General features: G+C 49.2%; 1 protein-coding gene across 11 annotated transcripts in view; it reads right to left on the bottom strand.

The window, feature by feature from the left end:
- Dock9 (dedicator of cytokinesis 9) overlaps positions 1 to 18,176 on the bottom strand; it is a 240,697-nt gene that overhangs the window by 139,368 nt on the left and 83,153 nt on the right. For 2 of the 11 annotated variants that reach the window (XM_057785901.1, XM_057785902.1), the window contains exon 1: positions 9,964 to 10,213. The exons of 7 other annotated variants lie outside the window; for them this stretch is intronic. In XM_057785901.1, the coding sequence (XP_057641884.1) occupies positions 9,964 to 10,083 (120 nt within the window). In that variant the 5' untranslated portion in view covers positions 10,084 to 10,213. Of the gene's footprint in view, positions 1 to 9,963; positions 10,214 to 18,176 lie in introns of those variants that run through there. 2 more of the 11 variants (XM_057785896.1, XM_057785903.1) reach the window with 1 other exon arrangement.

Raw genomic sequence — 18,176 nt, 5'->3', positions numbered from 1 at the left:
ACAGTCCTGTCTTCACCTCTCCCAACCAACACCCCCCCCCCTCCCGCTTGGAGTACACGTCTGTAAAAAAGGTTAAGAAACTTTCATGATATGGTTTGAATGAGAATATCCCCTACGGACTCAGAGTTTGAACACTTGGTTCCTGTTTGGTGGCATTGTTGGAATAAGTTTAGGAGGTGTGGCCTTGCTGGAGGAAGGATGTCACTGGGAGCAGGCTGTGAGCTTCCAAGGCCTCCTGCCACTCCCAGCAGGGCCCTCTCTGCTTCCTGCTTACAGTCCAAGACTGCTGTCCCAGCTGCAGCTCCTGCTGCCACGCCCCCAATCTGCCATCATCGACTCTTGTCTGGCTGAAACTTTAAATCCAAACCAACTTTCTTCTGTAAGTTGCTGAGCTGTGGTGTTTCGTCTCGGCAGTAGGGGAGCAACCGACACAGGGGTACAAGCTCTACAAGCATCTGAACGTGAGGGCCATGCACACTATGGGTGGGTTCGGAAGAAGGGGAAGGAAGGGGCCATCTGAGTCCCTGAGAGGAGGGTCTGCAGTCCCAGCTCAGGTTCTCCCCCTTTCCCACCCCAATAGTATATTTTTAGCTTTAATTAATTAATTTAATTAACTGTTAATCTTAATTTCTACCCTGTGATCAACACAGGATGCAAATGGCTTGAACCCGAGCGTTAACGCACAACCCGGGAGGCCCAGCCTACGGGGCATCGGACTCCCAGTCATCCATGTAGAAGTAACAGTGACACACTTGTGAGTCCAGTTTTCTGTCGGAGAAACAAGAGGCCGTCGGATCCCCACTCTAGAGAGCGCCTTCAAAAGCACTCAGATTACAGAACTGGTCACTGAATGGTGGTTTTATGGACCAAGCGTATCCATGTAACAAAGACTGTCCATCTTAAAACCACGTGCCTGCAAACGAAGACGAGGGTCTTTCAATGGGACCATGGCTTCACAAATTACCAATCTGTTCTCAAGCGAACAGAACTAAAGACAACTGTATAATCCACAGCATCTGGAAAATGGGTAAGAGAAATGCTGGACTAGGCAATGACGTCATAGCGATACTAACACCAATGACCTGAAGCCCATGCATCTGCTCACACTTAGAGAGCTGTGCTCAGTAGGGTCGCTGCTGAGGATACTAACGAAGAGAGGTAGACAAGACAGGAATTTAGGGAACTCACTCCCTGCCCCGTGCCCAGAGCAGAGAGCGCAGAGAGGACTGGGATGTGCTCCCTTGCACACACAGTGACCGCTTCCAGTGATGCCTTTCTCTGACAGGCCACACAGAGGCCAGGGAAAGCCTGAGGAACCCCCAGCATTCCCTGCTTCTGTGTGCCTTCTTCTGCAGGTGAGAAGGGATCAATAAGAAATTCTACAGTAAGTCTATACTATACTCTTTCAGAAAACCTGTATTTGTCCTTCTTTAACATCACAGCCTAAAAATTATTAATTCTTCTGAGATAACGGAAGCTATTTTGAAACTCTGAAGCAAAGAGGTCAAGCAATTACACAAAAAGGCTCTAAAAGCCGGTTTTCATCCAATTTCATAACAGCTTACCTTAAGCTATTGGGGCTGAGGGGTAAATGTCCATAGGACACTCTGCTCACAGACAAGTCCCTGCACTCCTACCGGGAAAGAGCAGCAGAGACCAGCTGCAGCAAAGCAGGTATTGGTGGAGCCAGAATTTAAGTTCCGGTCCCCAAAATACCGAGCCCTACTGAAGATGGCGTGTGTGGGTTCATTACAGCAATCTAGAGGCTCTCGGAGCTCGGCTCCAGGCCCAGCCCCAGCACGTGGAATTTATTAAAGATGCAAGCTCACCCAAGACCCCCTGAATCAGCAGCTCTGGGGTGGCCCAGAACGGCCTCAGCAAATGCCCCAGTCACCACTCGACTAGGCAAGCCCTCTACTGGGCCATCTGCTTTGGAGAATCTCATTGTAGAAACTGTTTTCCAAAAATTACTGATGGACGACGTGGTCTTTAGCAGCTAAAATACAACCTAAAATACGTGACTCAGCAGCTAAAATACAACCTGTATACACACACACACACACACACACACACACACCTAAATGTAATAAAAACTTAAAAATAAACAAATGTCCCTATCCACAAAATGGCAGTTTCTATTCTCTTTGCCATGGGGTTACTGAAGGGATTCAATACACAAGCCCTCCTACAGAGCTGGGGCTCTTCACGTGGGTTACAGGGCTCATGTGCAGCCACGCACAGTTCAACTTCAGAAAAATCTGACCCCTCAACTGGCACCTCTTTTGCCAGGCTACATATCATATCTCATAGAAGGAGGGAAATCAGCTCAGAGGATTTAGAGGATTTAGGGACGGTCACACAGACGGTAACCCCAAGGACTATCCCCACCACATGGTCAGTAAGCATGATGGAAGCAGGCAGTCAATGCCTCGCTCCTCTGTTCTGCATTAAGGTATGTCCTCCACGTGTCCAGAGGTAACATGAGGACAGGGCCTTTCTGCCCAGCTCTGAGCATGGCTGAGCTAACTGTGCCATGTCAGGGAGGCTCGACAGCCTCACTCCACGGAGAAAAAGAGTGCTTGCTTCAACAACCTGCATGTCCTGGTTGGAGGATATTAATAATCTTACTCTGAAATACACGCTCGGATGCATGGATACACACGGATGCCACCAGGCAAGGACACACTTTAGGAGTGAACTCTGCAAGGAACACCTGGGCTTACACTAGCATCATCTGCTTTCTTCCTGCAGATTCACAAGAGTGTTACCTCATCCAGTGACTCACCCTCCTCCATGACAAATTCCTATTTTGAGGCTAAATGTGTAAATTTATGGACAAGTAATATTTAGTGGCATTTAATGAGGTGGCTACGAGCTGCTTGTGACCACTGAGCACTTAAAGTGCGGCTATTCCGGGGCTGGAGAGACGGCTCAGTCGGTGAAGTGCTTGTCTTGCAACCGTGAGAACCTGAGTTCAATCCCCAGAATCCAGGAGAAAGCAGATGGTGGCGGCACCTATAATACCAGCGCTGCGAGGATGGAGACAGGCGGGTCCTCGGGGCTTTGCTGGCCAGCCAGTCTAACCTACCGGGAAGATCCAGGCCATTGAGAATCCCCAAGAAACAAGGTGAAATGGCACTTAAGGCTGAGTCCTGGCCTGCACATTCACCAGCGTACCAATACACACATGCATGCACATACCCACACTCATGCACACACCCACACTCACATACATGCTCTCATACACATGCTCTCAGACACACACTCACAAATTTACACATATGCACACATACTCACAAACACACACTCACAGACACACACACACCTATTCTGAATTCAGTTGTACTGTAAGCAGAGACTAAACATCAAAACCAGTCTGACTAAAAGAAAGTAAAATTACCTTGATATTTTCAAAAGATTAGTAATTTATTAGAAATTCTTGGTTAAAATGTCAATTACACCCGTGTCAAGCTACCTTACTTTGACTACCAGAAAGTTTAGAGTGTGCACTAATTACATACTATTTCTGTTACTTTTAGGATGTGACATCAAGAAGAAACAGTTTACTTTCTGAAACTTCCAAAAACAAAACAAATAAACAATCAACAAAACCACAGCAGAGATGGAGCAGTCAGATCCACCTGTGAAGTACCACAGGAGTGGGCACCTGGGGTCCTGGAGAAGCCCCTCCTGTCTGCGCTCCTTCTGCCCTTCTCTGCCAAGCACCAACTGGATCGGGATTTGTGAAGCCAGCGTGCAAAGCTCATCCGCAGTGCACACTAACGCCCAACATGGCCAGTTTCGGCTGTGCTTCCAGGAAGACACCGGCACTGGTGGCAAAGAGAGGTAGCAGCACATACAAACAGGGGAGAAGGCCTCACTTGGGAACTTAAGTTTGCCCTTGTGTACCCAAGTCAGGTGATAAACAGTTAACTAAACTACCAACTTAAACTCAACTAACCAATGTTAGCAGCATGGCTGGGGATGCCGCCCTGAGGTCTAGCTGGTTCCTTCAGCATCGTGCCTTCTCTCTGTAGAGATATAATACAGCTGGGTGTCAAGAAGCTAATCCTCCCAAGGTGGAAGAGAAGGAACAGGAGCATGGCCCTCCCGCAATGACGCCAAGGTATTGTGACACAAATTACCACAGTCAAGTTCAACTTGAAAAGAGAGAACTTCAATTGAGAAAATTCCCCTATATATTTTCTTTCTGTTTTTTTTTGGGGGGGGGGGGTTGTTTGCCTGTCTGTTTTCTGAGATAGAGTTTTTCTATAGCTTTTGAGCCTGTCCTGGAATTGTCTCTGTAGACCAGGCTGGCCTCGAACTCACAGAGATCCATCCATTTCTGCCTCCCAAGTACTGGGATCAAAGATGTGCACCACCATTGTTCAGCATAAGCCATTTTCTTAATTAGTGACTGATGAGGGAGGGCCCAGCATGGTAGGTGATTCATCCCTGGGCTGGTGGTCCTGAGTTCTATAAGAAAGTAGGGTGAGCAAGCCCTGGGGGAAGTCAGTAAGCAGCTCCCTCCATGGCCTCTGTTTCAGCTCCTGCCTCCAGGTCCCTGCCCTGAATGAGTTTCTGTCCTGACTTCCTCAGTGATGGACTATGATGTCGAAGTGTGAGCCAAATAAACCCCTTCTAACTTGCTTTTGGTTCTGGTGTTTCACCATATCAACAATAACCCTAACTAGGAAGCTCCCCAAACCCCCAAACCAAACCTTTAAACATAACTAAACTTAAAGCTTAAAATTAAATCTCCATGATCTTAGTCCTGACCCGGCCCTGGTCTGGTCTGAGAGGCAATTTACCATCTACGGCTCACTGCACAGATGAAACTGCCGAAGCTCAGAAATGTGCATGTGAGAGTGTGTGTGTGGGGGGGGGGGGCGCGCGAGCATGTTAAGATTTGTATGCTTACGTGTAAGAATGTGCATGCTGCATGCGTGTGAGGGTACCCACGAGGAGCTGGAGTTACAGGCAATTGTGAGCCCCCAATGTAGGTCCTGGGGCTGAGCTTCAGTGCTCTGTGAGATCAGCAAGCACTCAGCCACTGAGCCATCTCTCCAGCTTGAATTTTCAAGTTTATAGTGAGGGCTTTTGACCTTTCCTATCTGCCTTTCCCTTCACAGCGGCAGGCTTGAGTGAATACCTTTGTGTCTGTCAGTAAGAGTGTGTGGGTGAGTGTGTGTGCGCGTGTGTGCGTGTTTGAGTGTGTGCATGTGTGTGCGTGTGTGTACGTGTGTGTGTGTGTGTGTACAGGTACAGATCTTAGGAAACCTGACCAGGACTCTGCCATCCTGGCTCTGCACCTTACAGTGATGCAGATCCCGCTGCCAAGCCCCTGGGAGCCTGTTTCCTCACTGCACAGGAACCGCGAGGACTCTGTTTCCCGGGGTTGTGAGAGCTCACACAATCGTGATCTAGCAGTGCCTGGTGTGCAGCAGGGGGTTAGCTTTTTAACTATTCCACCAATATAAAAGTCGGGAGCATCACCCTATTGTATAAGACAGTGGCCGATCAATCTGGATGCACTTTATGGCAGGAGAAAGGAAATACCTCAGAGAAGCAGGTCCTCCTTCCTACAAGGCGAGAAACCCAAAGCGGCTTGGCATGAGAGTGAGACGGTGACGGAGGCACGGAAGCCCCTGGGGGACACCATTAGGACACTCGCTCTGCCCTTCTAGGAACGAATGCACTCATGAAGTTTCCTTCCTAGATTAGTCAACAAAGCAAGTGTAAGAGCGGGAGCCTTGCCTGTGCAAACAGCTCCAGAAATGGTGGGAGGCCCTGCCTACTGGAGAGCCTACAGCTTGTGGGGGGAAATACCCAGAGCGTGGCCTTCCTCCAGCGGGATGAGCTTAGTGTTCTCTAAGAGTTTGGAAAGGGTGGGTGATACTAACACACACTGTGGCTACTACGAGCATTTCTGAGCTAATACCCCAGAGGGACAGGCCTCTGTGTCCCCAGTGTAGATCTTAGGTCTTACACGTGTGGCCGAATGAACCAATGGATGAGCAAATAAAACAGAAAAACGGGGGCACAGTAAAGAAATGTCTGCAGCTCTCAGGAAGGAAATGTCCTGATTTGGTCACCTGAAAATGTGTCATCACACAAAGGTGGCGGGAACGTTCCTTAAACCTCACACTACTGAAACACAGACAACAAAGGAATGACTCATGAAATAATACCAACGGTAAGCCTTCCTCCTAAGGCAGCCTACACAGATGCAGCTCTTTCTTGGTGTGAATACGTGTTACAGGCTATTAAACCCTTGCCCGCAGGCCTGCACTTTAGGGCCTGGGTCTTCCTTCACTAGGTGTCTCCAGTAAAACAAGTCCATGATAGAAAAGGCCCACGACTCCGCCTCCCTCTGTCTGTGGGACTGACGCACTGGTGGGACCACCAGGAGCTGAGTCCTCTCGGGTCCTCTCTCTCTCTACAAGGGACACGAGGGTGGCTACCTCCCTCCTTAGTGAACATAGGTGACTGCAAACATTCCAGTCAGAACTCAAATTCATCTGTTGATGCCTGTAAGTTCCTCAAAAATACGAAAAGACCCAAACAACATCTGTGAAAACGTGAGTCCCTTTGCTGGAGAGTTCAGCTCCTCCCTATCCTGGCATCTTCCAAATGCCCAAACTCTCAAACCAAGACCAGTGTTACAAACCCTACCTGCCTCACAAACACACCCAACATGGAGGCTCCACTGATCTAGAACTCTAGGAACACCACACCCTTTTCCTCCAGAGGGCTGGAAAGCAACCATTAGAATAAGGTCTTCCCAAGAACCAACCACACCTTAAAGTTTGGAGGGCAGAGTGGAGCTCGCCCCTCGTAAACAGACAAGAATCCCAAGGGATCTCCACACCTCATCCACAGCCACAGAGCCACTATCAGTGGTCTGGGCAGGAAGTTGAGTGGACAGGCACACGGGTCTCCTTCACCTTCCGCTACCATGCAGAGACAAGACAAGCTGAGCCCTTTGGTCTCTGAAGCTTTACCCATCCAGATACAAGCTGTTCTTGGGTAGTGGTGGGTGGCCCAGACCTCTAATCCCAGTACTTGGGAGGCAGAGGCAGGTGGATCGCTGTGAGTTCGAGGCCAGCCTGGTCTACAAAGTGAGTTTCAGGACAGCCAGGGATACACACAGAGAAACCCTGTTTTGAAAACTCAAATCAAACTAAAACAACACACACACACACAAAAAAAACAAAAAACAAAAAACACCACTGCCAAGCATAGGGCAAGGTGAAACGTCTAGTAGTTTACAGGATAAGTAGGATGGCGGAAAGCACTTTAAAACACACACATACACACACACACACACACCCCAGTACATTCACAAACTGATTAAAGCAGAAATGTAAAAGGAATGTTACATAACCATTAAAAATAAGGCCTCTGTGTGCGGGGAGATAGCTGTCAGCTAAGTGCTCGCCAAGCAAGCCTGAGGACCTTAATCTGATCCCCAGACCATGTACTAAAGGCAGGTGTAGCCGTGTGTTCTTACAAAGGCAGGGTATGAGATGCAAACAGGAACTGAAGCTCCTTATACCTGAGGGACGAGACATGAGCTCAATTTCTGATAGGCATCTGATAGGCGCACACGCACGCACACGCGTGCACACACACACATGCATGGTTCTTGATGTGTTCCGGGAGAAATGTACCTTTATTCATGCACTTTCCAAAGCAGACAGATGTAGAGGAGTTGTGCTTTGACACGCACAGGACAAGCCGGGAAGTACCCGAGCAGATCAGTAACAATGTCAACCTCTGAAGAGCGGGACAAGCAGGTAACTATTTCAGGGCTTCGGTGTGGCTGAGGAGTGGAGCATTTGGGGCCTCGCACACAGGAAGAGGCTTTGGACAGGGAGCCTGCCCCAGGGATGGGAGTATACTGTTTACATTCCCTGTTAATTATCAGCTGTCCCTTCTAAATGTTTATTATTGTCTCTTAGAGACTACTGATACATTTTATATAACAATAAATAGCAATTAAATCATAATAAATAATGATAAAATAATAACTAAATGTTACTTCCTAAATGAACTATGTTCCCTGTAGTTAAACATCTCTCCATATAGTTCACTCAAATTACAGGCTTAGGGATCCTCAGCAAGTACAGGGGCTACTGGGGCTCAACTAAGGATTAGCACCCCGACAAACTGATCTTGTGACCACACACTCCAGAGTGCTTCCCTGAGAACAAGCTGGGTCCCCAGCAGCCTGCTGAGATCACCTTTGCTGTGGGCAGCTATCTTCCCAAGCAAGGAGATCTGCCTGGGGAGTGAGCCTCCCCGCCATATCCTGGCTTCTGATATCCCCTCTTATCTTGTGTGGAAGGGGAACCCCTGCAGATAAGAAAGCTGTCTACATGTATCGGTTTCCTTCGAGCTCCATACACCTACCTCTCTGCAGGTGCACAGAACTGGACCGTTCCACGGCACCACAAGTTTCCACGCCCCAAGGAGTATTTCCCCACATACAGCTGTAACCGGCCCAGCCTTGTCTTTTGCGATTCCCTGTGGGATTGTCTGGAGGGAGATGTGCGCTAAGTGAATAACTACAGCCTAACCGTATGAGCAGTGTGTGTGTGTGTGGGGGGGGGGGGGATGGGGGCTGAACACCAGAAAGAGAAGCCAGTGTTTCAAAAGTCACTTTTATGTTATTTAAGAAAAAAATCGCAACATCGCTACAAGCCGCTCAACCGTCTGCATAGCTAATTCTGGATACCAGGAGAACCCCGACAGAACACATTTAAGGATATTCTCTGGGGAACCCAAACCACACAACTTCCTCCTACTTCCACACACTGTTTACTGTAGAAGGCACACAGGTGGCTCAAGCCGTGGAGCTAGAAGATCTAAGATAAGGAATATACAACTGCTTCAAAACATCATCTGCGGGGGCGGGGGGGGGTCAGCTTCCTTGACCCACCCAGTCTAGGATGAGCAAAGCCATTCTGAAGGCAACCTCCTCCGTCACAAGGGAAAGCGATGCGTTCATGTCAGGTTTGCTCTCGGAAAGTTTAAGCTTCCATCCTCACGGCTATTAATCAGAAACCAAACACCATAGCACTATAGCAGCCGCAACCAAACATCCACGTTTAGGCAAAAGTAAAAAAAAAATAAATAAAAAAAATAAGGCTACGTAGACACGCCAGGCAGCAGCATGACAGTCCCTTCAACAGATCATGTGAAAGGCTCGATTGTCTCCTCTGCAGGGATGCTGGTGATTTCTGCAGCTTGCTTAAAAAATTATATGCCTTTATTGTACTAAAGGAATTCCACAGAGAAGCACAGCCTACTCAGAGATGGCCAACAACACAGGCACTTTTCACATCCTCCTCCCAGAGCCGACCGCAGCACTTGACTTTGTTCAAACTGCTGTGAATTTAGCTAAGACATCAGCTTTTCTGCCAGTTGCCTCACAGCTGAGATTCTTTGACTTTGTTCAAAGCAAACTCCCTAGTTAAGAAAACCCAAGTGAGGTGCAGAGAATGCAAGCAGTCTTGAAGCCCTCAGCACCTGCCTTGTTTTCTCGCGGACATAAAGAGGTAATGCACAGAAAAGTTTAATTCTACAAAGTGCTTTCTTTCCAACTTCCAGGTTGCTATCTATTAAAACGTTCCTGGTTGGGTTTATTTCTGAAAAATGCTGCAGCTACGTGTGACCAAATTTTAAACAATACCAAATTGTTTTATGCAGTTTCCTCCTAGAAACCTGTTTACCCACAGACATCAACATTTCCTTCCTCACCCAGGAAGAATGGAGTTGGCTTTTGGTCAGCCTACAAGGGGAGGGAGACAGAGAGAGAGACAGAGAGACAGAGACAGAGAGAGAGAGAAAGAAGGGCTCGCCAGAGACAGGCGGAGCAAGTCAGAAAGTCAGAGCCGGGCAAGCGTTGGCAGACTTCTTCGCGCATAGCCACAGTCCTGAGTGGGGCCGCGTTCTTACCGGCACGGAGCTCTCCGCCTCCACATCTCCCTGGGCTGGATCCTTGTACTGCAGGGGGGACTCAATGACCAGCTCCTTCTTGTCATTTCTCCCGCTAGTCCTGTACTTGTCAGCCTGCATTCTCCACCCAGAACCGTGGTCAGAAAGCCTGCAGCAGGGACAGCTGAGAGTCCCCTGCTGCTTGAGGCACGGGGACGGAAAGGAAGCCGGTTTCCCAGGCACGAAGGGTCAGCCTTACTGGCTGGATGTGCGGAGCCTGAGGGGTGGGAAGGCATGGCCGAGAAGGCCAGCCTCCAGGGGTGTTACTACAGCTCTGAAAATGGGAGGCTCCTGCTTGCTGGCCAAAGGAAAACAAACCCCAAACAGAACAATACACAGTGTGCTGCCTCTGTGATGAAAGACCAGCCTCACTGTGTCTGTCTCTCCGCGTGGAGTGGGCCAAACCAATGTGAGTCCGAACAGCACAGAGCCAGAACGAACGCCCGTGGATCTCAGCGAGACTCCCTCGTCATTGCTTCCACACTGAAGCTCCCAGCTAGGGAGCCTGACGATCTAGAGCCGCAGTTTCAGAATGTTTTCATGTGTGCGGTAAGTCTAAGCACCAAATACGTGGTGGCTCCTGATCAAAGCAGGACCAGAAAACCACACAAGGGTGCTCCAATCACTTCTCACGGAAGGACAGACAACAGCAGGCAAAATCGCAAGCATCTGCTGTTAAGAGTATGCCGAATAAATTAACATTCCGTGCAACACAAGCATTCACCACGAACGTTTCCTTTGCACGCACCAACATGTGTGTGTGCTAGGAGGTGTGCACCCAGCGCTAAGGGATGGAGAAGGTCAGAGTGGGCACGTAAAGCAGAAAGTCTCTTCTCTGGAGAGCAGGAAACAGATGGGAAGCCAAGACAAAAGCATCCTACAGAGACAGACACACAGGAAAGCCCAGGGAAACAGCTCGGTTACTTTCAGGGTCCTGCTTGCTGCCCCTCCCCCAGTGCGCCTCCAGAAGTCTACTTTATTATTTCCTCATATTCACGGTGAAGTAACTTTTTTAAAAAAAAGGTAAAACAGAAGTATTGGCGGGATTTGCTAAAACGGCGCAGGGAGAGCATGCATGGATCGTGGGATTAAGTATAGTGATGCACTTCCAGGATTAAATATACTGATTTATTTCCAGGCGGTGCTTCAAATGGGAGCACCTCCCATTTGGTGCTTCTGTTTATTTCTCTGAAATCGGGAAGCATCTAGTAACCGATACAGATTTAGTAACAGTCTGTAAACAGGGAACCTAGCTCTAAAGCATCCACAGCCCCGAAGTACAGAACACAAGGGGCACAGAAACCGGCGACTGAGGCTGCAGTGGGAACTAAGGGGCTAACCAGTGTCCATTCCGCCCCCTTCTCCCCGCTAGCACCTGTCACTGTCATTTAAACACCAGAAATTCTTTTGAGTATGGGCATTAAACTACATTTAAAAATTAGTTAACTCGCTGGGTGTGGCTGCTCACAACCATTCCACCCAGAAATTCTGAGGTATGAACTCGGGAGCCTGAGGCACGAGGACTGTCTCTTGTTCAAGGCTAGCCTGGAATAAAGGGTGAGCTCCTATGTCAAGAGAAAAACAAAACCTGGCTCTTATAATAAACTCATTTTTAAAGAGCTGGGAACATAGCTCTCATGGTGGAATGTTGGCCTGGCAGGCACAGACCTGGGCTCCGTCCTCAGCATCACACTAACCCAGAGTTGAGATGCATGCTCTGGGCTCCGTCCTCAGCACCACACTAACCCAGAGTCGAGGCACAGCCCTGGACTCCGACCTCAGCACCACACTAACCCAGAGTCGAGGCACAGCCCTGGGCTCTGTCCTCAGCACCACACTAACCCAGAGTCGAGATGCATGCCCTGGGCTCCATCCTCAGCACCACACTAACCCAGAGTCGAGATGCATGCCCTGGGCTCCATCCTCAGCACCACACTAACCCAGAGTCAAGGCACAGCTCTGGGCTCCGTCCTCAGCACCACACTAACCCAGAGTCGAGGCACAGCCCTGGGCTCCGTCCTCAGCACCACACTAACCCAGAGTCGAGGCACAGCCCTGGGCTCCGTCCTCAGCACCACACTAACCCAGAGTCGAGGCACAGCCCTGGGCTCCGACCTCAGCACCACACTAACCCAGAGTAGAGGCACAGCCCTGGGCTCCATCCTCCCCACCACACTAACCCAGAGTCGAGGCACAGCCCTGGGCTCCGACCTCAGCACCACACTAACCCAGAGTCGAGGCACAGCTCTGGGCTCCGTCCTCAGCATCACACTAACCCAGAGTCGAGGCACAGCCCTGGACTCCGACCTCAGCACCACACTAACCCAGAGTCGAGGCACAGCCCTAGGCTCTGTCCTCAGCACCACACTAACCCAGAGTCGAGATGCATGCCCTGGGCTCCGTCCTCAGCATCACACTAACCCAGAGTCGAGGCACAGCCCTGGATTCCGTCCTCAGCATCACACTAACCCAGAGTTGAGGTGCATGCCCTGTAATCACAACACTATGGGGACAGAGGTTGAAGGATCAGAGCTTCAAGGCCATTCCCTTCCTAAAATACACACGAAGTTCAAGACCCATGTGTCCCAAACTTTAAAAAAAAAAAAAAGGAATAAACTGGGCAGTGGTGGCACACGCTTTTGATCCCAGCACTCGGGAGGCAGAGGCAGGTGGATCTCTGTGAGTTTGAGGCCAGCCTGGTCTACAAGAGCTAGTTCCAGGATAGTCTCCAAAGCTGCAGAGAAACCCTGTCTTGAAAACAAAAACAAAAAAGAATAGAAAAAGAAAGGAGGGAGAGGGGAAGGGAGGGAGTGAAGGAAAACTATTCAAGATTTAGAAATTGGGTAGGTTGTAGGGTAATCTTTCAAAATTCAGGTTTTCTCATCAAAGCTGCATTCCAAAGTAGTCTGACCCATGAATTTGAAAAATCGTTGTAAGGTTACAAGAGAATTCAAAAGGGAAGAGGTTCAGTTACAGTCACATAAAACTAAAAGAACCACCAAATCGAAATTTAGAAGTATCCTAGGTATGAGAAACTAGAAAAATGATGTCAGAGCTTGAAACAGATACTGACACGAGAACAGCTCAAAACCCTTTCTCCGTGGCTCACAGAACAGGCCACTCCCTCCTCGGACTTCCACCGCCCCAGAATCCTTGTCCTCTAAGGAGACATGCTATCCAGAGCTACCGAGACAAACCACAGCAGCATCTGGTGGTGGTGCAGAGGTGTCAAAGCCTTACTCTAGAAGCACCACGTACTGTATCCTGGCCTGCGTACGCTCCACGGGCTTGCCTACTTCACGACTCTATATAACTTAGCCCTGCTTCTCACACCGGCAAACTGATGTGGAGTTTAAATGTACACAGAGGCCACCTGGCAAACAAGAGCAAGGATGCGGTGTGCACTCCCCACTGAGACACCGTGCTGAACTGTCAAACTGCTGAAGAGATGTCGGCCAGCAACGACGGATAATGTCAACGTTTGTGTGCGGCCTTATGAGGGACGAGGGTTCCGTGAAGTGGTAAACAGTTTGTGTGCCGGCACATAGATGATCACGCAGTGTAAGTCCTGCTGTCATTCCCATGCTAAAGGAAGGAACTCTAGTCTTAACTTCAGGACTCTGGCCTTATGGCCTAAAAGAGCAGCTCCACCACCTGCACTGGAGCAATGCACTGCAAAGATCTCAGCAACTGAAAATTAAATCCTGTCGTGGCTGCGGAGTTTGGGGCTGAGCCTCTGCAGTCTCCGCTCCCTCAGGCTGAGGTCAAAGCTAGCCTGCACTACATTTCAAGACCAAAAAGGGAGGGCTATGGAGAAGTTCAGCAAGCATGAACACGTGAGTTTGGCTCTCCGTAGAAAAGCCTGGTGTGGCAGTGTTGACGTCCGCAAGACAGCTGCTGGCGGGGGGGGGGGGGGGGGGGGGGGGGGGGGGATAAGCGGATTTGGGAGCTAATTTGTTAGCCGGTAATGGGTGACTCCAGGTTCAGAGAGAGAGATCTCAAAGAATAAGGTGAAAAACAATCAAACATCCCAGACAGCAATCTCTGGCCTACACACGTATGACACACGCATCTGAGTACAAACACACACACACCTATGTGAGCATATACCTCTTGCCGTCTCTGTGCGCGCGCGCGCGCGCACACACACACAGACACACACCATTCTCTTTTTGCTGACCCCAACAGTCGTTTTCAGACACTCGTTTGGAACACCACATGTTCATGCCATAAGTCAGGCATTTTCCTAAGGACTTTGTGTATTTTCTTCAAAAGATTTAGCAATGACTCTCTATGTGCTTTATTTAATTGGCTCTGAGTTCCTAGGCAGCCAGGACAGAAAGGCAAACACGATGAGTTTCCATAAGGTAAAGAAAACATGCCAGGTTCTGAAGGAAGTAAATCTTGTGCAAGTTTCTCAGGCAAAGGTTTATGCAAAAAGGGCTGATGCGTGTTCGCCAAGGTTCTCCACTATCTACAGGAAATGCCCTGCACGCGCCTTTAATCCCTGCACTCGGGAGGCAGAGCCAGCCGGATCTCTGTGAGTTCGAGGCCAGCCTTGTCTACAGAGCGAGTTCCAGGACAGCCAAAGCTGTTACACAGAGAAACCCAGAAAACAACAAAAAGGAATTCGCATGCCAGACCGTCCCGTCTCTCTACTTACACTCCAGACCAAGTAAAGCCGTCACCTGTCTGTCCCAAGATCGCTGACTCCTTCAAGGGGCCCAGCTCAAGAAAATCTCTGGGTATGAGACCTCCCTGTCGGGTAACTCAGATAACTGGAAATGTCACCTCTCAGGATGCTTCAGACCTATGGCCACAGAGGGAGCTGAATGATGTCGCATTCAACCACCTCCTGATCCCAAGGCTCCGAAGAGGATGTGGTTTCTCCAAGCCTCAGGACAAGAGGACACCTGATGACAGAGCAGCACCCACAGGAAGTGTCATTTCAGAGGACAGGAAGCAGGTAGCCACGGTTTCCTCTACGATTGTCTAAAAAGAGGTGGATGTCAGGATCCAAACGACACCAACATCACTGAGCCCCTGGACCTGCTGGCCTCAACGGGTTCACATAATAAAGAGCACGCCTAGGACCGTGCGTTGGGGCACACCGTGAGAGTAGCACAGCGGACCGCAGTAACTCAGGACCCAGTGTGTGCTTCTACAGACAGGGCTTTAGTGCTCAAATGTCAGCATGCACTCATCCCTACCTGCTGGGTACACAAAAACCACAAAAGCTTAAGGGAAACTGGAGGCATTTCCCAGGGTGCCTTCGGTTCCTAGGAAGGCTAACTTTAGACCTCTGCCTTGCCCTTCTCTTCCTCCCAGGAGAATGCCCACCTCCAGGAGGCCGCAGCCCCCCCCTCCCCCCATGCTCAAACCTCTCAATGCCTCCTTCCCCTGGAAGCCTACTTGATCCTCCAACCAGGATGAGTTGGCTCCTCCTCTTGGGGGCCCACCTTCGGCTCCCCAGCCTGCCGTGCCTGGTGCCTGCGATGCCTGTGCTCCCTGATGCACACCGGCTGAAGGCAGGACTGACTGCACGTTAAGAAGGAGCGCGCTCACGTGTGCGGTTAGTGTTAGGACACTGGTTACTGTCACCCCACAGTGGAAAGAAGTATTTATTAAAGATGGCACTGTCGTTTGTTAAAACATAGAATTCAGCTAAGAAAATGTCTCTCCACAAGGCTTACTAGATGTTTTGTGAGATATTTCCAAACACTGTAACCAGACTCTTTTAAGAGCACTAACAATGGGGTTGGCAAGATGGCTCAGTAGGTAAAATCACATGTGACCAGACTTGGGGACCCGAGTTTGATACCCAGGACTCATAAGTACAAATAATTTGATTTTTTAAACAAAGCATAAATAAGGTAGCAGGGCAGCTCACATCTATAATCCCAGCACTGAGGAGGCTGAGGCAGAGGATCACCGTGAGTTTGGGGCCAGCCTGGGCTAGAGGCCAGCCTGAGCTAGGGAGTAAGACTGTCTTAAAAATGAACAAACTTGGTTTTGGCAATGAGTCTATGTAAATTTTGAAACTGTACTTGCTGTTGCTAATAACCATTCGAGAAATAACCACACAGGGAATAAATACGCATGATCTCAGCCTAAAGGCTTTTAAACTCTTTGTCAAGGCCTCCTGGCACACCAAAAGTACATTTAAGTCACAAAAATTAGCTTAAAAGGCAAAAGAAAATTCACAGATGTGTGTAAGCGTCTCTAATAACATGACCATTCCTCTCTCTAGTTAAGGTAGACAATGATAAAAAGTAGAAACTACCAGAACCACAAAGGGAGCCAGCGGATAAAGTTTTCCCATAGTGTTGTTGACCCTGTTGGACTTGCTGGCCAAAGGAAAAGTATCAGGAAATGACCTGCACTCCTGAGAACAGCCAGAACATGGCAGGAGCAGCCAGACAGAGAAAGGGGCACTGGGATGGAGCGGGGAAATGGGAGGGTCACTTTAGGAAAGGACAGAGTTGACAGAGACTGGAAGCCATGTGGGAGGAGCAGGGCCCCTTAGAGAGTCGACACAGGATTAACGCTGCCTAAATCTGAAGCTTGCCTCACTAGATGTATGGCTGAACAACCACAGAGATGAAACCTGCATTACTATGTATTCTCTTGTTTCTTAGCAGGGGATCCAGGACCTAACAGAGCCCCGAAATGATAACGCTGTGTGTGCCCCTGAGTTCTCCAAGGTGAGGCCTCCAGAGCTTACTAATGCAGTTCTCAGGGGACCGTTGAGGAGAAGCCGCCCATGACCTACCACCAGAGGAAACCCACAAATCTCATCACACTGACATGCCCAGGTTCCTAAGGTGGGGATAATAACAGCAACTTCCACAGTCATTAGACGGCACTCAGGACGCCACCACGAATACAGGTCAGGAAGTGGGTAACAAGAGACCTCATGACCAGTACACACAGCTTTGAAGCAGGGCAAATACCCGAACAACACTGTTTCTCAAGAACAGCTGAAGCTACTGAGAAAATGCTTACGGTATCACACACAGGCAAGAGTTTAAAAACACAAACTGTAGTCATTGGTTCTCTTCAGCGTGTTTGTATTCTTTCCCCTCTGAAATCATCCACATTTTGTACGTTTTCTTCAGACACACAGTTTACTTTTGCAGAAACAAATGAACAAGAGCAGGCGAGAAGGCTCATGGGCGCCTGCTGCCAAGCCTGACAAACTCGGGACCCACCCAGCTGAAGGAGCAAAGCAGCCTCCACGCCTGTCCTCTGACCTACACATGTGTGCACACGCACATGGATACACACACAAAGTAAGTGTGACAGAAATGTTTTTTAAAGGGATAAATGAACGAACAGGGTTATGAGAAAATGAATGGACTTAAACACACTATTAAGCAGGCCACACAATCTCAGAAGTAAAAAACAAAACGAAAATGCACATTCTCTCTCCTATGCAGAATCCAGCAAATGGCATCCACAGAGGTGCAAATGGGAACACACAGGAGCAATGCAATGGGAATAAAAGACAAAGCTAAATACACAGGCAGGAGGCTGGACTGAACTCAGGTAGCAGATGCGAATGATGGGAGGTTAAAAAGTTAATAGTAATTTTAGTTCTGAGTCTATCATGGGGGGGGGGGCGTTTCTGGTGGTGACTAAGAGCTTAAAATACTGCAAGTGTGCAATTGAATGCACTACTCCATGGCTCCCTTTCCAAATGCCTATTACAACTGCATGAAGTTCACTGAGGTCTACAGACTTTGGGTGGGGTTCATTTTGGTGTATAACATCTTTATTTATTTTCAAGTTTATCTAAAATAAAGTTTACCTTTAAAACGGTCTTTTCTGTGCTCCCCAACCCAATGCATATTGATTAAACTCCTTCTCTGCTCTTCGCGGTCCTTGTCTCTTGAATCGGCTACTGAGATAGGTGGCCGGGCCTACTCTGTTGGTGTTCCTAGAGTCACGGCTTTGGACCGCAACCCCAGCTACACTGTTGGCAAGAAGGCTGGAGGGGAAGATGGATGTTCCTCTTTATCCAAGTCTCAAGGATGCTACACTGCCGGGCAGGGAGGGAGGGGCAGGCACTGAGGAGGAAACTGAACGGCAGAGTGATCATGACCAGGGATAGGTGCACCGCGCAGGCAGGCTGTCGGCAGCCACAGGACATTTGAGCAGCCACCTTAACCTGT

The sequence above is a fragment of the Chionomys nivalis genome, chromosome 12 (genome assembly GCF_950005125.1).
Source record: "Chionomys nivalis chromosome 12, mChiNiv1.1, whole genome shotgun sequence".
NCBI classification, from domain to species: Eukaryota; Metazoa; Chordata; class Mammalia; order Rodentia; family Cricetidae; genus Chionomys; species Chionomys nivalis.
Note: the sequence above shows the minus strand (reverse complement) of the source record. Positions and strands in the feature narration are given on the sequence as shown.